The sequence below is a fragment of the Symphalangus syndactylus genome, chromosome 20, assembly GCF_028878055.3.
Source record: "Symphalangus syndactylus isolate Jambi chromosome 20, NHGRI_mSymSyn1-v2.1_pri, whole genome shotgun sequence".
Lineage (NCBI taxonomy): Eukaryota > Metazoa > Chordata > Mammalia > Primates > Hylobatidae > Symphalangus > Symphalangus syndactylus.
Genome location: NC_072442.2, coordinates 68,208,937 through 68,235,725, shown reverse-complemented (window position 1 = coordinate 68,235,725; position 26,789 = coordinate 68,208,937). Strand labels below are relative to the sequence as shown.

At 49.4% G+C, this 26,789-nt stretch overlaps 1 protein-coding gene across 2 annotated transcripts in view; it reads right to left on the bottom strand.

Annotated features, from left to right (window-relative positions):
- Window positions 1-18,978, bottom strand: part of NXN (nucleoredoxin) — a 176,305-nt gene extending 157,327 nt beyond the window's left edge. Inside the window, exon 1 of one of the 2 annotated variants that reach the window (XM_055256630.2) lies at window positions 18,540-18,978. In XM_055256630.2, the coding sequence (XP_055112605.1) occupies window positions 18,540-18,899 (360 nt within the window). In that variant the 5' untranslated portion in view covers window positions 18,900-18,978. The remainder of the gene's footprint in view (window positions 1-18,539) is intronic. The other variant, XM_055256632.2, reaches the window with a different exon arrangement.
- Window positions 18,979-26,789: the final 7,811 nt, after the last annotated feature.

The following is a 26,789-nucleotide window of genomic DNA, read 5'->3' as shown; positions in this document are numbered from 1 at the left end:
GTGGCTCACACCTATAATCCCAGCACTTTGGGAGGCTGAGGCAGGCGGATTACTTGAGGTCAGGAGTTCGAGACCAGCCTGGCCAACATAGTGAAACCCTTTCTACTAAAATACAAAAATTAGTTGAGCATGGTGGTGGGCCCTGTGATCCCAGCTACTCCGGAGGCTGAGGCAGGAGGATCATTTAAACCCGGGAGGTGGAGGTTGCAATGATCTTAGATCGCACCACTGCACTCTAGCCTGGGGAACAAAAGTGAGACTCCATATGAAAAAAAAAACAGAGCTGGGTGCAGTGGCTCACGCCTGTAATCCCAGCACTTTGGGAGGCGGAGGCGGGCGGATTACTTGAGGTCAGGAGTTCAAGACCAGCTGGGCCAACACGGTGAAACCCCATCTCTACTAAAAATACAAAATTAGCTGGGAATGGTGACAGGTGCCTGTAATCACAGCTACTTGGGAGGCTGAGGCAGGAGAATTGCTTGAACCCGGGGGGGCAGAGGTTGCAGTGAGCCGAGATTGCACCACTGCACTCCAGCCTGGGAGACAGAGCAAGACTCCATCTTTAAAAAAAAATGGAATAATCAAGTGATTACATTTAGAACATGTAGGAATTAGAAACCCACCACCCACGGAGGCCACCACCTAACATAACAATAAGCAATGGGGGTATTTACTTCAATCTTCCTTTTTATGTATCTGTTTAACACAGTGCCATCTATAATCATGGCATCATGTATAATTTGGGATCTCGCTTTTCTGGATGCAGTATGTCCAGTATAGGTCTACAGCTCTATATTCCAGCAAAAACTGGCCGGGCGCGGTGGCTCAAGCCTGTGATCCCAGCACTTTGGGAGGCCGAGGCAGGTGGATCATCTGAGGTCAGGACTTCAAGACCAGTCTGGCCAAGATGGTGAAACCCCATCTGTACTAAAAATACAAAAAAATTAGCTGGGCGTGGTGGTGGGTGCCTGTAATCCCAGCTACTCGGGAGGCTGAGGCAGAGAATTGCTTGAACCCGGGAGGTGCAGGATGCAGTGAGCCGAGATCGCACCACTGCACTCCAGCCTAGGTAACAGAGTGAGACTCCGTCTCAAAAAAAAAAAAAAACTATTAACCGCCCACCTTTTTTTTGTGACAGGGTCTCCTTCTGTCACTCAGGCTGGGGTGCAGTGGCAGGATCACGGCTCACTGCAGCTTCAACCTCCCAGGCTCAAGTGATCCTCCTGCCTCAGCCTCCTGAATAGCTGGGACTACAGGTGTGCACCAACATGCACGGCCAATTTTTTAAGTTTTTAGAGAGACAGGATCTCTCTGTTCAGACTGGAAACGATATCCTGAGCTCAAGTGACGCTTCCAGCTCAGCATCCTGAGTCGCTGAACTACAGGCACACACCACCATGCCTGGCTAATCATTTTATTTTTAGCAGAAACAAGGTCTTGCTATATTGCCCGGGCTGGCCTCAAATTCCTGGGCTCAAGTGATCCTCCCACCTCGGCCTCCCAAAGCACTGGGATTACAGGCATGAGCCACCGTGCCTGGCCAATTAACTCGATTTTTAATAGCTATTCAGGCTGGGCACAGTGGCTCATGCCTGTAATGCCAGCACTTTGGGAGGCTGAGGCAGGCAGATCACTTCAGGTCAGAAGTTCCTGACCAGCCTGGCCAACATGGCAAAACCCCTTCTCTACTAAAAATACAAAAATTAGCCAGGTGTGGTGGCGCGTGCCTGCCACTCGGGAGGCAGAGGTGGGAGAATCGCTTGAACCCGGGAAGCAGAGGTTGCAGTGAGCCGAGATCATGCCATTACACTCCAGCCTGGGCAACAGAGTGAGACTCCGTCTCAAGAAAAAAAGAAAAGAAAAAAGAAAAAGAAATAGCTGTTCAATAAGAGAGCAAGTATTGTAATTTACTTAACCCTTTCATGACTGTTAACAGTTAGAGGATTTCCAGGGTCTCATTAGCATATACAGCTGTAAGGAATCTCTTCAGGAGGGCAAGGTAAAATGAGGTAAGCATCTTAACAGTTTTGTTCTAACCTACAGGATGTACATTTAATCTGCATTTATGACTAATTCAGATCATATTCTCACTTCTAAACTGACATTAATTCCCCTTCTTAAATCAAGTCCTCTCTTAAGGCTCACTGAATCTTTGAAAAGTTTACCTTTCATAATTTCTACTATTTATCTATTTAATTAACATTCCCATAGCAACCCTTTGACTTTTCTTAAGCAACTTGCTTACGTGAACGTGCAACCCAATGAATTATAAATTTTCTCAGTGGCCTCATAAAGGAGAAAATAAGGAACATTAGCCGGGCATGGTGGCTCACACCTGTAATCCCAACACTTTGTGAGGTGGAGGCGGGCGGATCACCTGAGGTCAGGAGTTCAAGACCTTCCTGACCAACATGGTAAAACCCCATTTCTACTAAAAATACAAAAATTAGCCAGGCGTGGTGGCGGGCGCCTGTAATCCCAGCTACTCAGGAGGCTGAGGCAGGAGAATCACTTGAATCTGGGAGGTGGAGCTTGCAGTGAGCCGAGATCGCGCCACTGCACTCCAGCCTGGGCAACAAAGTGAGATTCTGTCTCAAAAAAAAAAAAAAAGAAGAAGAAAAAGAAAAGAAGGAACATTCAGGAAAATGGGGGAGAGTTGTATGTAATATTAGGTGAGAAGACTTTTGACATCATATTTGTACACTTTTCTCAAAGCAATAGATGCATTCCTGAGACACTGCAGGTGAGTTTTCCCATGCAGAGGCAATCACAGGTTGAACGCCTCTTAGGGGCTCACAATCTGAAACAACTAGGCATATTGCCTAACAAAATGAAGATCCTTCTGTGATAAAAAGAGTATTCCCAGCCAGGCCCGGTGACTCACACCTGTAATCCCAAGACTTTGGGAGGTGGAAGCAGGTGGATCACTTGAGTCCAGGAGTTCGAGACCAGCCTGGACAACATGGTAAAACCCTGTCTCTACCAAAAATAGAAAAATCAGCCAGTCTCATAACCCCGTCTCAAAGTAAATAAATAAATACTAGATTTTTAAAATGTTAATTGTCCCTGAATTTGTCTATTTCATAACTTTGGATTTAAGGTGTGGTGGGTTTTCTAAAAATACAGCACACCTCAGTAAGTAAAAAAATCTATATTAAATACAAGTTGCCTAATACTAGTCCCCCACAAAAGCCACAGCATAATACAAGTGCCCAGCACGGAGAAGGCTTTTGTCCCCATATACATCTGAATACGCTTGGAAGCGAAGACTGACAGCCTCAGAGTATGAGCCTCTCAGCTTATCCAAACGGCAGAGCCCAGCGGTGGGAGTTTCCCAGACACCGTCTTCTCACTGCTTTCCATCAGTCCCAGAGGGGCCCCTCTCTAAGGACGGGGAAGCGGCTTTCAAAGGCCTCCTTCGCCTGCTGTACTTAGGGGGCACATCAGCCTGAGACATTTTCCTTCTAAGGAGAGCGGTGGTTTGAGGGATTCTGTTCCTTGTCTCTAACTGTATTGGGTTCATTGTCAAGGCAGAAATCACACAAGGTTATCAGAGAGGCATGCACTGACATTTTGAGCCTCTACCCACCTGAGACAGAAAAAGCAGCACCTGTCAGGTTAGCCAAGGATATAAGCAAGACCCATTTAAAAGGCCTGATTTAAAAAAAAAAAAAAAAAGGTATAGGTACTGGGACACACACACACACACACGCACACACACACCTCTTTCATTTCATTTGAAATTTTTTTTTAACGTACTGCCCTTCCAGAAAATAACAGTTAACTTAAAATGCTAAATCCGGGCTGGGTGCAGTGGCTCACATATGTAATCCCAGCATTTTGGGGAGCCGAGGCAGGTGGATCGCTTGAGGCCAGGAGTTCGAGACCACCTTGGGCAAAATAGTGAAACCCTTCTCTACAAAAAATAAAAACATCAGTCCAGTGTGGTGGGACACACACCTGGAGTTCCCGCTACTCAGGAGGCTGAGGTGGGAGGATCGCTTGAAACCAGGAGGCTGAGGTGGGAGGATGGCTTGAAACCAGGAGGCGGAGGTGGGAGGATGGCTTGAAACCAGGAGGCGGAGGGTGCAGTGAGCCAAGATCGCACCACTGCACTCCAGCCTGGGCGACAGAACAAGACTCTGTCTCAGGGAAAAAAGAACAAAAAGGAAAAAATTAAAGAAAAAAATGCTAAATCGATGTGCGCAAAAAACCATTTAAGCGTATGTATTTTCATATGCAGTATATGCCTATTGTTTTTCTGGAAAAACACACAAGACGCTACAACAGTGATGCTATCTTTGGAAAGAGGATTACTGTTACAGTTAATAAACAAAATGCTGGGCCGGGTGCAGTGGCTCCTGCCTGTAATCCCAGCACTTTGGGAGGCCAAGGCAGGCAGATCATGAAGTCAGGAGATAGAGACCATCCTGGCTAACATGGATGTTATCCATGTTACTAATGGATTACTATCCATCTCTACTAAAAATACAAAAAATTAGCCGGGCGTGGTGGGGGCGCCTGTAGTCCCAGCTACTCGGGAGGCTGAGGCAGGAGAATGGCGTGAACCCGGGAGGCGGAGCTTGCAGTGAGCCGAGATCGCGCCACTGCACTCCAGCCTGGGCGACAGAGTGAGACTCCGTCTCAAAAACAAAAACAAAAAATGCTGGCTCTCTCTTGCAGATGGAAAACAGTGAACACAGAGAAACATGGCATATGAAGCCATGCTGAGCAGAGGAATATAAATGGCTTTTTAATGTAAACAGTAAGCAGGAAAGCTATAATTTGTGCTGTATATACAGAGACAAATAAATCCCTGTCTCCTCATGAACATACACCATGTTTTGTTCTAAGGATCTCTATGTGCCAGAACTATTGGCTCAGGGGCAGAACAGATTCAGACGATCTCAGAAAAAAATGTCACTAATTTCTTCACAGCTAAGAAGGGCTTCAAAAAGCGCTTCAGAACTAGAGTGTTCCACCCCAGTCTCTGCAAATTAATACTTTCCGCAAATCCAAATGAAAGAGAATATGTTCACGTGGTATTAAGTAGCATTTTATTCTTAAGAACATTTGTAAAAAGCTTAAAGCGACGTATCCAAGAGTTGAAGCCAGGGACTTTCCGCAAATTTAGGAAACTGACGTCCCCCAGGAAAATGTTTGAAGGCATTTAATTCCAATTCACCCTCACGCCTACATCTGAAATGTCAGAATCCTTAGGGGCCAAAGCGCAATGTATGTAACAGATCTGTGTGTAACTTTAGGTGGCCAAAGACACTTGCGTAAGAAAACAAATCTATTTCAACGTAAGGTAAAATTTGCAAAATAAATGGACTGAGTCACCCTAAAATAGTAAGAAAAACGGATCTATCAGCACAAGGACACTGGGCTGCTTTGCAGCTAGTGACTGTCTATGGATAATTCTGAAACAAGATGCCACACTTAATTAGCCAGCGGGATTCGCATCCTGTGTGTGATGGAGAGAATGGTATTAAGGAAAAGACTCCCTCAGGCTCCATTAATGCCCTAATGAGAGGATGGGGGAAGAGGGGTGTTGGGTAGAGGGCAGAGCAGTCAGGATTACCACACGGCCTTCAGGAAGTACAAGCTCTGGGCCTTCTGGACAAATGGGGGACTCTCAACCGCACACTGACTATTGGGCGTATCTAGCCAGCTATTCCCACAGGGTCCTCTGCAGGAAACAATTGTACCCACACTCCACACATGCCCAGTGGATAGAGCAGTTCTCAGATTACATCCGAGACGGAGAACGTAGGCCTTAAGCTCATTTAACCGTCGTCCGTGATTTCGTGACCAGCAACCCACCGATGGAGGGAGTCTCGATTTTCAAAAAGACAAAAGTGGGCGACTCTGCAGACGGCAGAGCTGGAGTCGACATGAACCCTTCAACAGACCTTCCGGCTTACTTTAGTTATTGCACACACTTAGGAAAAGGGATCTGTTAGAAGCAAGCACTCACCGAACACACGTCATTTCAGACTATCTTTCCTTGAAAACTATCAATAGGAACTAACTAAGTGATAGCAAGCTGTCTGTGACGGCCTCCTACGATAAACATGCTGATCACACTGAGGAATGTGGGCTGAATCATAATCCAATTAGGGCAAGTTTGGAATCAGCTGGATTTGAAGACAGTTGAGCAACTGACTAACAGACTTCTCCTAGCCTGGAGAAGGTGTCTGGCGGCGTGTCCCCCGACTCTATCCCCAGACTCAGGCTAATCCACATTTTTATCAGCTGCTTGTATAAACAAGGGTCTAGGAGGGACCACATAACACAAAGCTAGGAAGGGGCTCTGATTACTGTAGGTGATCACATCAGCCTGTAGTCCCAGCCACTTGGGAGGCTGAGGCAGGAGAATGGCGTGACTTCGACAGGCAGGGCGCGGTGACTCGTACCTATAATCCCAGCACTTTGGGAGGCCCAGGCGGGCAGATCACGAAGTCAGGAGTTCGAGACTAGCCTGACCAACATGGTGAAACCCTGTCTGTACTAAAAATACAAACAATTAGCTGGGTGTGGTGGCGGGCACCTGTAGTCCCAGCTACTTGGGAGGCTAAGGCAGGAGAATCACTTGAACCTGGGAGGCGGAGCTTGCAGTGAGCCAAGATTGCACCGCTGCATTCCAGCCTGGGCAACAAGAGCAAAACTCCGTCTCAAAAAACAAAAAGAAAAGTGAATGTGATGAGATTTCGCGGCATGGTAACTGAAGTCTAGATAAGATCTAGAACAAGCTTGTCCAACCCACAGCATGCGGACGCATGTGGCCCAGGACAGCTTTGAATGGGGCCCAAAACAAATTTGTAAACTTTCTTAAAACATTACGAGATTTGTTTGCTATTTGTATTTTTTTAGCTCATCAGCTATCATTAGTGTTAGCATTTTTTTTTTCTTTTGAGATGGAGTTTCGCTCTTGTTACCCAGGCCGGAGCGCAATGGCGCGAATTTGGCTCACCGCAACCTCCGCTTCCAGGGTTCAAATGATTCTCCTGCCTCAGCCTCCCGAGTAGTTGGGATTACAGGCATGCGCCACCACACCCGACTAATTTTGTATTTTTAGTAGAGACAGGGTTTCTCCGTGTTGGTCAGGCTGGTCTCGAACTCCTGACCTCAGGTGATCCGTCCACTTCAGCCTCCCAAAGTGCTGGGAATACAGGCATGAGCCACCATGCCCGGCCAGTGTTCGCATATTTTATGTGTGGCCCAACACAATTCTTCTTCCAACGTGGCCCAGGGAAGCCAAAAGATTGGGCAACAAAGGAGGTGGGGCAGCCAGCTGCCCTCTGTGCCTGGGCAGACCACACTGGAGCCTGCATTCAGGTGGGGGATGACTGTTGGGGGGTGGGGCAGACAAACTTGGAGGGCGCTTGGATATGAATGGCCTAGGTGGGGGGGAAACGTGAACCCATGTCACAGGAGAAATGCTGCAAGAACCAGGGGACTCTCCCTGGGGAAAGAGAAGAGTTGTCTGCAGTTCTTCACGGCCCAGCGGTCCCCTGGGAGAGGACGGCTGAGGTCAGCACGGACTTCCTCAGGAGATGGTGTGTTTGGGTCACTGGAAAACACCCCACACAGAGAGGGTGACCGTAGGGGCCACACAGAGAGGGTGACCGTAGGGGCCACACAGAGAGGGTGACCGTAGGGGCCACACTCCCTCAGTAACACACCCTGATTTTTCTTGACAAGCCCCCCACAGCCCCCGGGCCTGAGGCTCAGTCCACCTGGCTTGGGACCCCAGCCTCCAGCTACAAAGGTGCGGACACGACCCAGGCTTGGCCCTTTCATCTTTACACATCCCGGCCATAGTGACCAGTTATGGGATCAAGGGCGACCACGCCAGACTCCTGCTGCTGGGAGTCTGGGAGGACAGGAAGCAGACTCAGAACTGCCGATGGTCCTCAGGCCACCAGGAGATGAGAAACAGCCTGCCAGAGGCCAGGGCCGAGACCAGCGGGGTGGGGAGATGGGCAAGGACCCGCCCCAGGACGGCGTCTGTGCCAGCCGGGCCTAAAGCTGACCTATATCTGGACCTGTCACCCACAGGAAACTCAGACCCTTCTGAACCCAGGAGCCGATATTCGACACACCTAGATAAGGCAGAAAACAGAGCTCGGAAAAGTTCAGGAATGTGGCAAGGAGGCAGATCCAGGGACAGAACCAAGTTAAATGGACAAGAACAACAAATAAATTGCAAGGAAAAGCAGGGAAGGGAAACTATAGGTTAAAAGAGGCTTAAGGGATACAGCTACCAAATGTAATCGGCAAATTTTATTTGGATTCAAACAAACCAACGATCATCCCAGCACTTTGGGAGGCCGAGGCAGGTGGGTCATGAGGTCAGGAGATCAAGACCATCCTGGCTAATATGGTGAAACTCCATCTCTACTAAAAATACAAAAATTTAGCCAGGCATGGTGGCTCACATCTGTAATCCCAGCATGCTGAGAGGCTGAGGATCACTTGAGGTCAGGAGTTCAAGACCAGCCTGGTCAAGATGGTGAAACTCTGTCTGTATTAATAATACAAAAATTAGGCAGGGGTGGTGGCGGGCACCTGTAATCCTAGCTACTCAGGAGGCTGAGGCAGGAGTATCGCTTGAACCTAAGAGGCAGAGGTCGCAGTGAGCTGAGATCGTACCACCGCACTCCAGCCTGGGCAACAGAGGGAGACACGGTCTCAAAAAAAAAAAAAAAAAAAAAAAGAAGAAGAAGAAAAGAAAAAGAAAAGAAAGAAAAGAAACAAAAAATGAAGAGAAACCAGGTTCTGCGACAGTCTCTAGATGCAAATAAATAACTAGGTGCTTTGGAATCGGGGAGGAGTACAAAGAGGTAAAAAGGCTGAATTCCTCTCTCTTATAATCCAAATAACCATAAAATGTGGAGTGAATACCGAAGCGCCTGGGGTAAACATTTAAATGGCACGTGCTATGCACCAGGCACTATCCTAAGTACTTGTCAAATATTATGTCATTCAATCCTTTACAACCACCCTAAGAGGCGGGTACCATTATCTCCATTTTACTCCCCAGGAAACTAGAGACACAGAAATTCCATAAGTGGCCCCAAAGTCACACTCCCGGAAACAGCCAAGTTTCAAACCCAGGAAACCTGGATCTGGATTTCCAGTGTATATTCTTCGGCTACTAGGCAACACACTTTAAATATTCACATATAATAATGGAGTATTTTTGAAGGATCATGAGCTGGAAAACGCGCACTCACAGCTACATTCACGCCTATTCGGGGCTCTGGCGGTCACACTGCGATTTTTCCCTATTGCACTTGGTCCCACCCAATCTTCCGATTTCACATCAAAACCTGAAAAATGAGTAACAGATGAGGCAGCTGTGCTGTGAGCCACCACGATCAAAAGAAAACCGTCTTGACCAGATCACGTTTAACGGGAGAAAAAGCAACGCGTTCTGATTTTAAACAGACTAAATCCATTTAGATTTTTATCCCAGGGATATTGACCAAAAGAAGACAAATTAAAAAAACTGTAGAACTGATGCATCTGGATGAAATTCTCCCAGGAAAACAAAGAAAAAACCCTATCTCCAGGACAGCAGAACTCACCACACCATTTGGTGACTATTCAACAACGATCTGAGATAAAACCGGCATTAACTGTAGAAACAGTACTTGAATTTACCTGTAATTGGTGCCTGTACTAGAGACCCCGGGGAGCAGGGGGAGAGGCTGACGGATTGGATAGAAGGGAGCGATGAAGTGAAGCTTACGTTGTTTTTTTAAAAGGATTTTCTAATGTAGTTCATACAAAACTACGATGTGTATCTGGTCCAAGAATTATGACCGGCAAGCCGCAGAAAATTTACGTTTGCTTTTAATCACGGAGGCCACAGAACAAAAGCTTCCACGACGGGTCTCACTCCCGAGTAACAGCACTGGGGCTTCTGCCTCATCGTGGAGCAGAAAGCACAGGTTTGAGATTTCACTGGAAGTTGGAACGGCAGTTTCTGCAAACCTCATAAAAGGGAGGACTGATTTAGTCCTAGGATCTCGGCAGGATACCTGAAGTTCAATTTTGTCTCTGAACAAATAGCACTGGAGCAGCCTGCAGGCTTTCCACAGGATGAAGGGGGAGTTGGGGGCACTTCACTGGCGGAACTAAAAAAAAGCCAAATATTAAAAAGGCTCTTAGAAAAAAAAAAACAGCACCATGGAAAAAGGTAGCAGGAGAGAAGAGGTTCTCGCTCTCCTGCCTTCTAAGCAGCCAGCGAATGTTTCAAGCCGTTCAACTACCTCTGTCTTATCTCAGAGCGGTCCCTGCACACCTAGAGGAAGAAAGCCATGTGAAGAGGGCTTGCAGCTCCTCCTCGTCCATGCAGAACGTTTGATGTGAATATTTTTTAAGGTACAATTCCATGAACAGAAGGACCAAGTTGAATTTAAGGGAGTTCAACCAAGCTCTTTCATCCAACACTGTGACCCTGATCTAATAATCGGAGCTCTTTGCTTCAATTCTCCAACTCTAACATACTTGGAAAAGTTAAAACGGTGAATATCTACTGATTACTAGTTGTTGGAAGACGTAATATGCACGCATTTTGAGTTCTTTGGAAGAAAGATGCTAGAGAAATGCAAATGATGAAATATTAAAGCATGACATGATAGATCTGCAGATATCTTTTTTTTTTTTTTTTTTTGAGACGGAGTTTCGCTCTTGTTCCCCAGGCTGGAGTACAGTGGTGCGATCTCAGCTCAATGCAACCTCCGCCTCCCAGGTTCAAGCGATTCTCCTGCCGCAGCCTCCGCAGTAGCTCAGATTACAAGCGTGCACCACCACACCCGGCTAATTTTGTATTTTTAGTAGAGACAAGGTTTCTCCATATTGGTCAGGCTGGTCTCGAACTCCCAACCTCAGGTGATCCGCCCACCTCGGCTTCCCACAGTGCTGGGATTACAGGCGTGAGCCACCGCGCCTGGCTGAGACTCTTTTAATAGACTCAGATATTTGACATTTCAAAAATAGAGAGTCGGGCCGGGCGCGGTGGCTCACGCTTGTAATCCCAGCACTTTGGGAGGCCGAGGCGGGCGGATCACGAGGTCAGGAGATCGAGACCACGGTGAAACCCCGTCTCTACTAAAAAATACAAAAAATTAGCCGGGCGCGGTGGCGGGCGCCTGTAGTCCCAGCTACTCGGAGGCTGAGGCAGGAGAATGGCGTGAACCCGGGAGGCGGAGCTTGCAGTGAGCCGAGATTGCGCCACTGCACTCCAGTCCGGGCGACAGAGCGAGACTCTGTCTCAAAAAAAAAAAAAAAAAAAAAAATAGAGAGTCAAGCTTTTTCCTATTTTTGAGCACAGAATTACAGGGCAATCCAGTTGCACAAGAAGCTGCTGGGACTCACCCAGCTGTGATATCCATTTGCTCATTTAAGACCTCTTTAAAACACTCATTAAGAAACAAAAACAGACCGGACGCAGTGGCTCATGCCTGTAATCCCAGTACTTTGAGAGGCCGAGGCGGGCGGATCACATGAGGTCGGGAGTTCGAGACCAGCCCGGCCAACATGGTGAAACCTCATCTCTACTAAAAATACAAAAATTAGCTAGGCGTGTGGGCGGGCGCCTGTAAACCCAGCTACTCAGGAGGCTGAGGCAGGAGAATCGCTTGAACCCGGGAGGCAGAGGTCTCAGTGAGCTGAGATCGCACCACCGCACTCCAGCCTGGCAGTGAGACTCCATCTGAAAAAAAAAAAAAAAAAAAAAAAGACAAAAAGAAAAGACATCCTATGCCAAGCCTGTGCTCTCCCGGCCAAAACGAAATGCAGGAAGGACCCCACCTAGTTCACAACGGGACGAGCTGGAGCCCTGGAACCCTGATCCCTGTCAGGAAAGAGAAAGATCCCCAAGGGGCTTATTCACCCCCGACCCCAGCTGTGCACAAAGCCTGTTTTCTCAAATGTGTGCACACATTACAACAAGCCTTCCCAACAAAAGGTGGAATATTTTAAAAAGTAGAATCAGGGCCGGGCGCGGTGGCTCAGGCCTGTAATCCCAGCACTTTGGGAGGCCGAGGCGGGTGGATCATGAGGTCAGGAGATCAAGACCATCCTGGCCAACACGGTGAAACTCCATCTCTACTAAAAATACAAAAAATTAGCCAGGTGTGGTGGCACACATCTGTAGTCCCAGCTACTCGGGAGGCTGAGGCAGGAGAATCGCTTGAACCCGGGAGGCAGAGCTTGCAGTGAGCCAAGATCGTGCCATTGCACTCCAGCCTGGGTGACGGAGCAAGACTCCGTCTCAAAAAAAAAAAAAAAAAGTAGAATCAAATCAGTGACCCTAACTTCCAGGGCTTGCCTCTGTGCTCTGGCTCACATTCCAACCCGTGTCAGAAGACAAATCGATTAGCAAGAGCCGTGGACGGCTACTCAGAGGCAGGCCTGAGCTGCTAACGGGGAGATGAGCACCAAACCGGCCATTTGGCCTACGCGTCAGAGCAAACCCATCCCGCAGCATTCCGGAGCTGGGACAGGAGGCAGGCTCCAGAGACGGGCACCCTCCGTTTCTAACGCGAAACAGCAGTCTTCCAACCTCTACGTGGCCCAGAGTTAAGCAAACAGGGTCAGCGGAAGACACACCTAATAGCTTTGGGAAACCACAAAATGATTGCTTTGTGCATAATTTCTCTCGAGAAAAGTGCCTGATCATCTTTAAGTTACAAGGGTGACTTAAAGGGTAACTTAATAGTAACTTAAATCTTTCCCAGGCTTCCTCGATCAGCAGCAGCCTGGAGCGTCATCGGCAGATATAAATACAGAGCTCAGTAAGTATCAGTAATATCCCAGGACTTTAAGGCCAGTATCATGCCATATTCATTTGCTTTTGTTGTTTCATTCTTCTAGGTCTTTCTTCTCAGTTATAATCTCTTGTGGGGCAATTTTTTTTTTTTTGAGACGGAGTCTCGCTCTGTCGCCCAGGCTGGAGTGCAGTGGCGCAATCTCGGCTCACTGCAAGCTCCGCCTCCCGGGTTCACGACATTCTCCTGTCTCAGCCTCTCCGAGTAGCTGGGACTACAGGCGCCCGCCACCACGCCCGGCTAATTTTTTGTATTTTTTAGTAGAGACGGGGTTTCACCATGGTCTGGATCTCCTGACCTCATGATCCGCCCGCCTCGGCCTCCCAAAGTGCTGGGATTACAAGCGTGAGCCACCGCGCCCGGCCTGTGGGGCAATTTTTTTTATTTAAAAAAAATTTTTTTTTCAAGATGGAGTGTTGCCCTGTCACCCAGGCTGGAGTGCTGTGGCTCGATCTTGGCTCACTGCAAACTCCGCCTCCCGGGTTCAAGCGATTCTCCTGCCTCAGCCTCCCGAGTAGCTGGGAGTACAGGTGTGCACCACCACACCTGGTTAATTTTGTATTTTTAGTAGAGATGGAGTTTCACCATGTTGGCCAGACTGGTCTCGAACTCCTGACCTCAAGCGACCCACCCACCTCGGCCTCCCAAAGTGCTGGGATTACAGGCCTGAGCCACTGTGCCCAGCCACTGTAGGGCAATTTTTTTTGACTCTTTCATCAAATCCCCTTGTATGCTTGTAAAAGTCATTGGTTTGAAAAGTTTAAAAATATACATCATGCCGGGCGTGGTGGCTCACGCCTGTAATTCCCAGCACTTTAGGAGGCTGAGGTGGGTGGGTCACTTGAGGTCAGGGGTTCGAGACCATCCTGGCTAACACAGTGAAACCCCGTCTCTACTAAAAATACAAAAAAAATTAGCTGGGCGTGGTGGCGGGCGCCTGTAGTCCCAGCTACTCTGGAGGCTGAGGCAGGAGAATGGCGTGAACCCAGGAGGCAGAGCTTGCACTGAACCAAGATCGCGCCACTGCACTCCAGCCTGGGCGACACAGCAAGACTCCATCTCAAAAAAAAAAAAATTATATATACCTCATAACAGTTTTACAGTTCTGTAATGTGATAGATTCCCAAGGCTCAAGCTATGAAATGAATGACTAAACTTAATGATCATTTATCTAAAAACAATAATAGCATTTACTGAGCACTTACCATATGCCAGGCACGTGTATATTATCTCACATAGCCTTTACAACAATAAGGCAGGTGCTATTATCACAAATGGAAAAGGAACGTGTGGCACAGAGATGTACAGCGCCTTGCACAAGGACGCACAGCTAATAAACGGCAGAGCAGGGGTGCGAACTCAAGCAGAAGGACAAAAGAATCTATATTTTTAGCCATATATTAGACTGCCTTATTATGCAGAGAAAAAAGAAAGAGATTAAAAAATATATTACAAATAATGGAACAAGAAAAAGCCTCTCAAGGAACAGTGCTCTTATTTCTTTATTTTTATTTATTTATTTATTTAAGACAGGGTCTTGCTCTGTTGTCCAGGCTGGGGTGTAGTGACACAAACATGGCTCACTGCAGCCTCCACCTCCTGGGTTTAAGCAATCCTCCTGCCTCAGCCTCCCGAGTATCTGGGACCACAGGTACACACCACCATGACCAGCTAATTGTTATTTTTTGTAGAGACAATGTTTCACCATGTTGCCCAGGCTGGTCTCAAACTCCTAGGCTCAAGTGATCCCCCTACCTTGGCCTCCCAAAGTGCTGGATTACAGGTGCGAGCCATCACACCCGGCCTGCTCTTAATTGAACAGTTGTCCTTTATTACTAAAAGATTGGCCCAAGTCCTGGAAACACAGTCACCAGTGGGAGCCTGTCCTGGCTGGTCCGGGCTTCTTATGAAGAAGGCAGAAAATCCTACTTTTCAAAACTGCACCTTTTTGCCATCTTTTCCCACCTTGAAAGTGAATGCAAAGAAAAGATACAGTGGTGTCACAGCAACAGTTCTCTTCCTGGCTGCAGTGTTTGGATTCAAGGAAGGGTGGCAGAGCTGGAGTTGTAAGACTGTTGAGGTTGCTACCAAATCTTGTCCCACTCGTAGGGCCAAAGTGTTTCAGGTAAATTCTCAGCCAAGCTTCTCGTTTAGTCTGAACTGAAAGGACCACCCAGAGCAGCCAGAGTGAGTCTCCACTTCCCCTGGCTGGAGCAGGCTGACCAGGGATACTGGACCAGGGTCCCCTGACTCTGCAGACTTTCTCTTCCCCTTTGTCATGCAGGAAGTCCTGGGGCCACACCAGAGCCTCACAAAACTGTCCAGAGGAAGCCAGTGGTCTGCACCCTTGGACGTCAGTGCACCCACACTGACCATATGTTTTTGATCAGGCATCCAGCCCAGACAAAGTTGAGCTCTGTGGCTTTAAAACCAAAAGACTGCTCACTTCTATGAGGCTGAAGTGGATCCCGGAGATGGACCTCTCCAGTCTTGACGGGTGAGTAACATACTAATCCGAAGGGAAGACCAAATGCCCAAAGTCTAAATTCACCACCTCCCGACTATCGATCACATTCCTTCTCTCTAGAAATCTGAAAATCATCTACCAACCTACTTATTAAAACAAGTCTAACTGCCTTAACTTCAGCATTATAGATTTGCTGATAAAATTGTTCTTATAAATGCTCTCAAAGTTCTATTACCATCTAATTACAATTTCTGCACAGCTATATAATAATGTGTGTTTTGGAAGCTGAAATAATATGTGTTTTGGAAGCCAAAAAAATTAAGCTTCAATTACTTTTGTGCCTACCATGACAACAGGCAGAAACAGGACAATTTTGTATAAAGAATGTTTTTTTTTAATTTTTTCCTTTTTTTTTTTTTTGGTGTTTTCTCACAGTTCCAGTCAAGGTGAGAGGAACTAGGCAAAATGCAGGCTTAACATATATGGTCATCCCCAGGCTTTTCTACTATATAAAGGAGAAATTAATAAAAGAAAAAAAGAAATACCACACAGCATTTTCTTTCCCCACCATAATTTTTCAATTTTCTTTAGAGAAATGCCAGCCAATAACTAATTAGAACCATACCCTTTGTTATCCCAATGGGAAGAAGTATATGCATGGGCTTAAAGAACAAATGTTAATGAGAACTTAAAAAAAATTAGCAATCTGGAACTCTGGTTTCCCTTCAGTGTAAAACAAAATTCCCTTCTCTAGAGTTATTTTTATAGTTGGTGAAACGACGCGGACAGAGTCCATCAACAAGACGTGTTCACCCATCCAGTGCCCTCAGCTGGGAGAACCCTGGCTCTTCACTTGTTCTGATGATGAAATTAGCCTCATTAGCTCACAGGCTTCTAAGAACCCTAACTTCAAACGCGACAAAAACTCAGTTACAGAAAAGGCATTTGTTCCACATCTCTTTGGTTTCAAGGGGGAAAATAATTCCTTTTTTTTTTTTTTTTTTTGAGACAGAGTTTCACTCTTGTTGCCTAGACTGAGGAGCAATGGTGCGATCTCGGCTCACCGCAACCTCCGCCTCCCAGGTTCAAGAGATTCTCCTGCCTCAGCCTCCAAACATAAGAATGTTTCTGAGGTCAGATCTTGAGTGGTTTGTTCACGACCAAGGACAGAAACTATCTCCTTGGTTTTAGAGAATAAAGTACAGGATGTGAGTCAGAAAAACTCTGGGCAAAAACATAAAATGTTTAAGATGCTAACGCACCAGGGTTTGGGCACGTCCAGCACTCTGAACGGTATTTTCAAATGAGAGTCTGCCGTGTGTCATCCAGGTTCTCATCATGGAGGAATCAGCAGGTCCAGGCTAGGGCCGCAGAATCCTTTTTGTCATGCAAAGAGTCTGTCCAGGGTATAGAGAGCCAGCCGTGGCCCATGTCCTATCAAATATTCTCCTTTTTCGGAAAAAGCTCTAAGCATTTGCAAAACATCTGTTTGCTCCATATTTTTACTATCCAAAAAATGTATTTCCTCTTCAGTAAAAAACACAACAATAGGCTGTTAAGCCTGTAACATTTTACCATAATTCTATGTTTTCCAAAGCTAGAAATCATTTGTATTGCCGGATAAGGACATTAATTTAAGTAGACTTTAGTCTACAACAGAAACTTGCCATAACAATGAAAATCTTTTTTGGCAAATCACTTTCTGAACATTATTTCTCCACGAACGTATCACAAAAACCACCACCAAGGAAAACAAAGGATTCTCATATTTTGAATCAAAAAGTACTGGCCATGCATATTCATACTATATCAAGCATGTCAATCAAAATGGGCAAAATAACCTAAAAAGCAGTAAAAATGCCAACTCTTGCCTCTAAGTGGTTAGTGAACCTACGTTTTCCCAATGTTAAATTTACAAACTGCATCGGATCAACTGTATTTCATACTTTAAATCTCAAATCTCTACCTCACACTGCTTTGGGATGGATGATTTACTCAAGACATTTAGGGTCACAGTATAAGCCTTTTGCTCTCAGTAAATCTAAATCATGCTTCTCAACAAGATTCTGCACATATAAAAGGAACACGTGGCACGCCTCGCCATGCTCCCCAGAGGAAACTAAACGCCCCCAGAATAGCCCTTCTGTCCACTCCAGAAACAGGCTTTCCTCAAAAAGGGAAAGGGGCTGGATTCACACGTTGCATCAGATACACTCAGGAAGCAACAGCGCTCCAAAACTTTTTCTGACTCCATTCATTACAAAATGTCCTGGGTGTGCTGTATTATCACAGAGACAGACATCCTCACCCAAGGGACACACTCAGAAACCCAAACTCAACTCGGCAGCAAGCTGGGAGACACGAGAAGTTGACAGCAAAGTATCCATTTCCCCAAATCCTCCTTCTTCCAGTCAATGTGCATCGATGGGGTCAGCTCAACCCTTAACTCGAAGACCCCGGGGCCACCACGCAGCTGAGCTCCGCACGGCCCGGGCTGTTCCCGCGCAAGGGAGGCGTCTGGGGAGGAGGAGGCTGGACGGCCAGACAATGCAAAGCTCCCCGGTGGCCGCGAACTCAGCCTGGGGCGGGGGAGGCGGGGGCGGGAGACAGAGCCGTGAGCGCCTTTCTCGGCCACAGCCACGGCCGCGATCACCGGCCGCCTCTCCTGACCTCGGCCTCGGCCCCCAGGTCCCCGGTCCCCGGGGAAGGGGCTCCGGGAAGGCAGGTTTCTCCCGGACAGAAAGGAAACGCGCTGGTTTGGGCACCACGGGCGGGGGGCGCGCGCCCTCCCCTCCCCTCCCCACTGTGGGAATCCGCGGGGGTCGGCGGCGGAGGCAGGAAGGGGCCCCTCCTGGCGCCTCTGCTCGCGGGTGAAGGGGTCGCGGAACCGGGATCCCCGAGCGCAGCCGCCCCCACCCGAGGCTCCCAGCGTGTGCGGACGGAGGGGCTCCAGCCGGGGTCCCGGGGGCCGAGGGGGGTCCAACTTTCCAGGGCGGGCGCAGCGCAGCACTCGAACCAAAGAGGGGTCCTGGGATGAGGGTGCGGGCACAGCGCGGAGCGGGAGGGGAGGGGGTGCAGAGGCGGGGACGGCGGGGTGGGGGGCGGGGAGAGGACAGTGGGTCGGGGGCGGGGGACTGGGGGCGGGCAGGGGGACAACGGGGTTGGGGAAGGGCAGGGGTAACGGGGGTGAGGGGCGGGCAGGGGCCGGCGAGGCCCGCGCCGCTCACCTTCCTGTGCTTCTCCTTGTAGGGCAGCGCCAGCCACGGCATGTCCCGCACGAAGTCCTGCCACTGCCGCTGGTCCTGGTCCGAGGACACGAAGACGATCTCCAGGCGCCGCCGCGGCTCGGGCTCCGCCGCCGCCCCGGCGCCCGCTCCCGGCCCCGGCCCGGCCGCCGCGTCCCCCCGCAGGCGCCCGTAGAAGGCGGCCAGGCTGGCGCTGAGCTGCGCGCAGGGGGCGCTGAGGCTGCAGCCGAAGTAGAGACCCAGCAGCGAGATGCCGCGGGCGCCCAGCGAGTGCACGTCCACCTCCTCGCCGCCGCCCGTCACCAGCTTCTCGCCGAGCAGCTCCTCCAGGAAGCCCGACATCCTGGCCCACCGCAGGGCGGGCAGGCGGCTGCGACCCCGCTCCACTGTCCGCGCGGCGGGAGGAGGCGGTGGCGGCGGCGGCGGGCGCTGGGGAGAGCGGAGCCCCGCCCACTAGGCCCGCCCACGCCACGCCCCCTCCGCTCTTCCGCGCCACGCCCCTCCGCCGGCCCGCGCCACGCCCCTTTCCCCCGCCCGCGCCACGCCCCCTCCCCGGCCCGCGCCACGCCCCTTCGGCGGCCCTCGTCACGCCCCGCCGCCCGCCCCCGTCACGCCCCTCCGCCCTCCCCCGTCACGCCCCTCCGCCCGCCTTCATCACGCCCCCTCCTCACTCGCCACGCCCCCTCAGCACTCGCCACGCCCCGTTTGCGGCCGGCCAGGACCAGAGCTCTCCGCCCGCGGTTCCCGGAGTGACCGCTTGGCGAGAAGCCGGACCCGAAACGCCGCACTCCCCCTGGAAAGCCCGCGGCCGAAGTGAAGAAAGAAGGGCCCGCTAAGCCGGCGCTTTCCCGGGCTGCAGCCCGGCCCGCATTTTCTCTCCTTCCCAATTCTAAATTCCCTCCAGACCTCTAGGGATCCCGCCGCCTCCCCGCGGAGCTCTTCACCCCTCCTCCTGTTCCTCCCTGGCCTTTCCCTCCTCCTTTCCCTGCACGAAGCCTGACCCTTAGGCCGCTCCGTGCCCCACTGACCCTGAGATGCTTATAGGACCCGCCGTCCTCACTGCATCAGGCCGGGCCTGGCTGGACACTGACTCCTCTGTGTGTTCCAAGCTGTTCTAAGGGGGCCGAGGACGCCCTTGCAGCTTCTGGTGGGGTCGGGTTAGGGTGCCAGGTCGCAGTGTGGGATTTCCGTCCAGGGGTCGCCGGGGCCTCTTCCCCCAGCGAATCTGTCTTCCAGACCCACAGATGGATGCAAAGGACGCCGCGGGGCCTCCAGACTAATGCTGGCCGCGCTCCTGTATCCGCTCCATCCTCATGTCAAGTCTATGGATAGTTGAGAACATTATAGAGATTTTTTTTTTCCTACCAGCTGGCAGGATGCTCCCCGATGCTTAGGGAGAAACTGGATTAAACAGGTGATCTAGGCCGGGCGCGGTGGCTCACGCCTGAATTCCCAGCACTTTGGGAGGCCGAGGTGGGTGGATCACAAGGTCAGGAGTTCGAGACCAGCCTGGCCAATATGGGAAACCACCCCCCCCCCTACTAAAAATACAAAAATTAGCCGGGTGTGGTGGCAGGCACCTGTAATCCCAGCAACTCAGGAAGCTGAGGCAGGAGAATGACGTGAACCCGGGAGACGGAGGCTGCAGTGAGCCGAGATCGCTCCACTGCACTCCAGCCTGGGCAACAGAGCGAGACTCCGTCTCAAAAAAAACAAAAAACAGGTGGTCCGTGGCGAGTCCTCTGGCCACCCAGCGCCTCCCGCCAACCCAACCCACTGGTGCCTGAAGCAGGTGCAGATCCGGGCCCAGCCACAATAACAGGCCGCCGGTGTGGATCAGCTACTAACGACTCAGGGAAAGCAAAAAATAAAAGCTGAAAACCCGCCCTTCTCAGAGCTTCCACCGCCGCTTCGGAGGGTATTTCCTGGGTATCCATCGCCACCTAATGGAAAGAGTGAAAAATGAGGCCGACCAAACTCCATCTGTGAAAAGACACTGCCGCGACACCAGGCACAATGCTTTTATTTTACAGCAGCTGTCCACATACACAAATGATAGGACGTTTTGCGGGAGCTAATTTAAACCTCAGAATATAACTTCAAGCTTTTGGCACAAAACGTAAGTGTTCACGTCGAAGGTTCTCCGTTTTTCTAGGGTAGAATAAGGAATGGTGCAGGGTTTCGGCTCGGTGAAATGTTACCATATAAAACAGGAGAGAGAGGTGGAGATGGGAACGGAAAGTGGATTGGTGTCTCTACAAGTTATATCCACTTCCTTAGTCACCTACTAGTATTGCTCATGACACAGGTAAGATCTTAGATGGAGGCCTGCCTTCGAACACGCTAGAATCCTACTGCAAAGTCGAATTCCACCTTCTTAGGAGACTTTCATGCTGAAAGTCTGTGCCACTGTAGGGACAATATTATAAAACACACACAGAAAGCATCACTTTTTAATGAAAACTTTATTTATTTATTTATTTATTTTGAGACAGCGTGGGCGGCCAGGCACCCAGGTGCCCAGGCAAGAGACCGAGGACACCAGCTGTTCCAGTATAATAAAATATAAAATAAGAATAGTTATACCAGATATAGATCTTAGGTATGATTATATATGAATATCATTAATCATTAGTTTGTAGCAATTACTCTTTATTCCAATATTATAATAATCCTCGCTCTATAATCATAACCTAGGAAAAACCAGGCCATACAGAGATAGGAGCTGAGGGGACACAGGAGTGACCAGAAGACAAGAGTGTGAGCCTTCTGTTATGCCCAGACAGGGCTACCAGAGGGCTCCTTGGTCTAGCGGTGACGCCAGCATCTGGGAAGACACCCGTTGCCAGGTGGACCGTGGTCTAGCGGTAGCATAAGTGTCAAGGAAAAACACCCGCTACTTAGCAGACCAGGAAAGGGAGTCTGCCTTTCCCTGGAGGAGTTTAGAGAAGACTCTGCTCCTCCACCTCTTGTGGAGGGTGTGACATCAGTCAGGCTTTCCCGCAGTTATCCGGAGGCCTAACCGTCTCCCTGTGATGCTGTGCTTCAGTGGTCACGCTCCCAGTCCGCCTTCATGTTCCATCCTGTACATCTGGCTCTGCCTTCTAGATAGCAGTAGCAAATTAGTGAAAGTACTAAAGGTCTCTAATAATGGTGTAAGTTGTTTCTCTCTGTCTCTCTCTCTCTCTCTGCCTCAGCTGCCAGGTGGGGAAGGGCCACCTGTCCAGTGGACACGTGACCCACGTGGCCTTACCTATCATTGGAGATGGCTCACTCTCCTTATCCTGACCCTTTGCCTTGTATCCAATAAATATCAGTGCAGCCTGGCATTTGGGAGCACTACCAGTCTCCACGACTTGGTGGTAGTGGTCCCCCAGGCCCAGCTGCCTTTTATCTCTTTGTCTTGTGTCTTTATTTCTACACTCTCTCGTCTCTGCACACAGGGAGAGACCCACCGACCCTGTGGGGCTGGTCCCTACAGACAGAGTCTCACTCTGTTGCCCAGGCTGGAGTGCAGTGGCGCGATCTCGGCTCCTGCAACCTCCGTCTACCAGATTCAAGTGCTTCTCCTGCCTCAGCCTCTCGAGTAGCTGGGATTACAGGCATGCACCACCTCCCAAGTAGCTGGGATTACTGGCATGCACTGACTAATTTTTTTTGTTTTGTTTTGTTTTGTTGTTTGTTTTTTGCGACAGAGTCTCGCTCTGTTGCCCAGGCTGGAGTGCAGTGGCGCGATCTCGGCTCACTGCAAGCTCCGCCCCTCCAGGTTTAAGCAATTCTCTGCCTCAGCCTCTGGAGTAGCTGGGATTACAGGCACCTGCCAAGACTCCTGGCCAATTTTTTGTATTTTTAATAGAGACGGGGTTTTCACCATGCTGGCCAGACTGGTCTCAAACTCCTAGCCTCAAGTGATCCGCCCGCCTCAGCCTTCGAAAGCTCTGGGATTACAGTCATGAGCCACCGCCCGGCCTTGGTGAAAACATTTAAAGCTACTCATATCATATATATTAAGTTACTAGGCCGGGAGAGGTGACTCACGCCTGTAATCCCAACACTTTGGGAGGCCGAGGCGGGCAGATCACGAGGTCAGGAGGTTGAGACCATCCTGGCTAACACGGTGAAACCCCGTCTCTACTAAAAATACAAAAAATTAGCCGGACATGGTGGCGGGCACCTGTAGTCCCAGCTACTCGGGAGTCTGAGGCAGGAGAATGGCGTGAACCCAAGAGGTGGAGTTTGCAGTGAGCCAAGATCGTGCCACTGCACTCCAGCCTGGGCGACAGGGAGAGACTTCATATCAAAAAAAAAAAAAAAAAGTATAGATAGATAGATAGATAGATAGATAGATGATAGATAGATAGTTACTGGATATCTTTTGAAATCCTGTAAATGGGTTACAATGTTTTATCATCTCATCCAAATCCTATCTGAAAGGCCCATGCACTGGGTACATGGGTTAGGCACTACTGGAAGAGTGTTAGATAGAGTCCTACACTCTGACACTTTCAAAATTATGAAAACTAGAGAAATGTAAAAGGGCTATCAGCATTTACCTGGACGGCAGCCAAAGGGCAAAAGGCATTTGGTGTGGAAGCCGGTGAAGAGGGAATTTGGGGGGCTGCAAATATTGCAAATATTCAAGCATTAACTTTGGTATACTTGGTGCAAGTCTGATATAAAGAGGAGGTTTGTTCCGTGTGTGACGTTTCTGATTTTACAGGAAAGCACTTTCCACTGGAGTGTGTCCAAACCGGCATCTGGCACCTGGGGAAGGGAGAGTTTGAACACACCGCACATGAAATATAAATAAAATTTAGAGAATTGTGGATGCGGCAGGCCTTGGTTAGAGGCCAGATATCACAGCTGCCTTTTTTTTTTTTTTTTTTTGAGACGGAGTCTCGCTCTGTCGCCCAGGCTGGAGTGCAGTGGCGCAATCTCGGCTCACTGCAAGCTCCCCCTCCCGGGTTCACGCCATTCTCCTGCCTCAGCCTCTCCGAGTAGCTGGGACTACAGGCACCCGCCACCACGCCCGGCTAATTTTTTCTATTTTTTAGTAGAGACGGGGTTTCACCGTGGTCTCGATCTCCTGACCTCATGATCCGCCCGCCTCGGCCTCCCAAAGTGCTGGGATTACAAGCGTGAGCCACCGCGCCCGGCCACACAGCTGCCTTTTAAAGGGGTGTGGAAAGGGGATTTGCAATGGAGACGATCTCAGAATCCTAATTGTAGGGGGTGTTATAAGAAGCCCAAGGAGTCATTTGGCATCCGATGAAGAATTAGCCAGTGTGCTCTGGGCTACAGAAATCTCTCTCTGTGTGTATGTGGGTCACTTAAGGAGAATGTCCCCACTGGTGTTTAGCTAGCGATGTTACCTGAATCGACTTGGCTATTCTGAAAATTATTATTGTTTTAAAATACGTATGAACGAGCCTCAACATGTATCGCATTCTGGAGAACATATTAGAGTTTTCTCTTCAGCAATTGCATTCGAAGGCACATGAAGTCATACGAAATACACACAGCACAAATATGTATTTGTCACTTTTAAGATTCATAAATCACAGTCCTTGGTCTTTAGAAAGAGTAGCACACATGATGTGGGCCGGGCGCGGTGGTTCACGCCTGGAATCCCAGCATTGTGGGAGGCCGAGGCGGGTGGATCACCTGAGGTCAGGAGTTGAAGACCAGCCTGCGCAACATGGCGAAACCCCATATCTACTAAAAATTTAAAAATTAGCTGGGTGTGGTGGCGCACACCCATGGTCCCAGCTACTCAGGAGGCTGAGGTGGGAGGATCACCTGAGCCCAGGAGGTCAAGGCTTTCAGTGAGCTGTGATTGTGCCACTGCACTCCAGCCTGGGTGACAGAGCAAGACTTTTTCTTAAAAAGAAAAAAAAAAAAAAAAATTCGTGACTCATGGGAGAAGATCAAAATATCAACATTAACAGGAATTTAGAAGAAGTTGATTCCAACCATCACACATGTCTTCCGTGAAGGAAGAAAGTGTGGATGTGGTAGAAACAATGAGAGAACTAGAATGAGAGGTGGAGCCTGAAGATGTGGCTGAGATGGCTGCAATCTCATGACCAAACTGGAGCAGGTGAGGAGTTGTTTCTTGTAGATGAGCAAAGACAGTGCCTTCTTGAGGTGGGTTCTATTCCTGGGGAAGATGCTGTGAACATTTGAAATGACAACAAAGGACTCAGAACATCACAGCAACTTAGTTAATAAAGCAGCGGTAAGGTCTGAGGGGGCTGACTCCAATTTTGAAAGAAGTTCTACTGTGGGTAAAATGCTATCAAACAGCATCACAGGCTACAGAGAAATCATTCTTGAGAGGGAGAGATGATGGATATGGCAAGCTTCACTGCAGTCTGATTTTAAGCGCTTTTACCACAGCCACACAACCTTCAGCAACCACCATCCTGATCAGTCACCACCAGCCACCCGCAATGAGGCAAGACCCTCCTCCAGCAAAATGATTGCAACTTGCTAAAGGCTCAAACGATCGTCAGCATCTTTTTTTTTTTTTTTTTTTTGAGACGGAGTCTCGCTCTGTCCCCCAGGCTGGAGTGCAGTGGTGCGATCTCCACTCACTGCAAGCTCCGCCTCCCTGGTTCACGCCATTCTCCTACCTCGGCCTCCTGAGTAGCTGGGACTACAGGCACCTGCCACCACGCCCGGCTAATTTTTTTTTATTTTTTTTGTAGAGATGGGGTTTCACCGTGTTAGCCAGGATGGTCTCGATCTCTCGACCTTGTGATCCACCCGCCTTGGCCTCCCAAAGTGCTGGGATTACAGGTGTGAGCCACCACGCCCGGCCGTTTTTTTTTTTGTTTTTTTTTTAGGTGAAGTTTCACTCGTTGTCCAGGCTGGAGGGCAATGCAACCTCTGCCTCCCCAGTTCAAGCTATTCTCCTGCCTCAGCCTCACGAGTAGCTGGGATTACAGGCGCGTACCACGACGCCCAGCTATTTTTTTGTATTTTTAGTACAGACAGTGTTTCACCATGTTGGCCAGGCTGGTCTCAAACTCCTGACCTCAGGTGATCCGCCTGCCTCGGCCTCCCAAAGTGCTGGGATTACAGGTGTGAGCCACCACACCCAGCCTGTGATATTAGTTTTATTGTTGTAGTCTGGAACCAAGCCTGCAATGTCTTGAGGTTTGCCAGTATATAAACACACAGAAACGTATTCCTAACAAAACAAGTAGGAAATATTCATGATCATTCCAGCCCGTGTTTCTGTAACTGGCCATGGGTTGTGGCTGGTATTTAAAATAACCTTTCACTATCCATTACGTATCCCCTTTGCTTTCAGTAAGCACCTCAGCTGGTTGTGGGTCTTTTCCTGGTGGGTGACCCAAACCTTCATTCCTGAAAGGTCTGGGCCCTTGATAGTCCTGCCTGGATTGAATTCTTGTGGTTTTTCCATTGCCCTAAATCATAGGCCATGGTCTTCTAGGACATCCTGAGGGGCCTCCTCCATTCCAGACATAGTCTTGCTCACCTCAGTTGTGGACTCGTGGTCCAATCTAGATCAGTCACCCCAGCCAGCACAGTAACTCTCTTATCTGCCTGTTGATCCAGAGGCAGTGGGAGGTCAAACAGGCCCAGAGAAGTCCTCACTTCGAGTTCAATGGCACCATTGTTGGGTCTTCCGGGGGAAACATTCCTCCATTTGGAAATACGACCCCTAGGCCAGCACAGCATAAGGTCATGGGAACAGGAAACAAACATCTTGCTGCTGGGTCACTAGGGGTACTAGGGACTGGCGCCCCTCTCATTGCCACCCCTGGTTTCCTGGACCCATGATTCCTGGCTGTGGGAGAAACAGCACCCTACACTCAGCTCTGATTCAGAGCATATACTGCCTCCTGGAGAACTTTGGCCCAGCCCTGCAAGGCATCGCCACCCAGCTGGTGCTGCAGTGGAGTCTTCAAAAGGCCATTCCACCATCCTATCAAACCAGCTGCTTCAAGATGGTGGGCAACATGGTCGTACCGGTGAATTCCGTGAGCATGGGCTCATTACCATACTTTCTTTGCTGTGAAGGGAGTTCCTCGGTCAGAAGCAGTGCAGTGTGGCATACCGTGACAGTGCGTATGGCATTCCGGGAGTCCACGGATGCTAGTTTTGGCAGGAGCGTGACGTGCAGGGAAGGCAAATCCCGATCTAGAGTAAGTGTCTATTCCAATGAGGACAAAATGCTGCCCCTTCCATGATGGAAGTGAT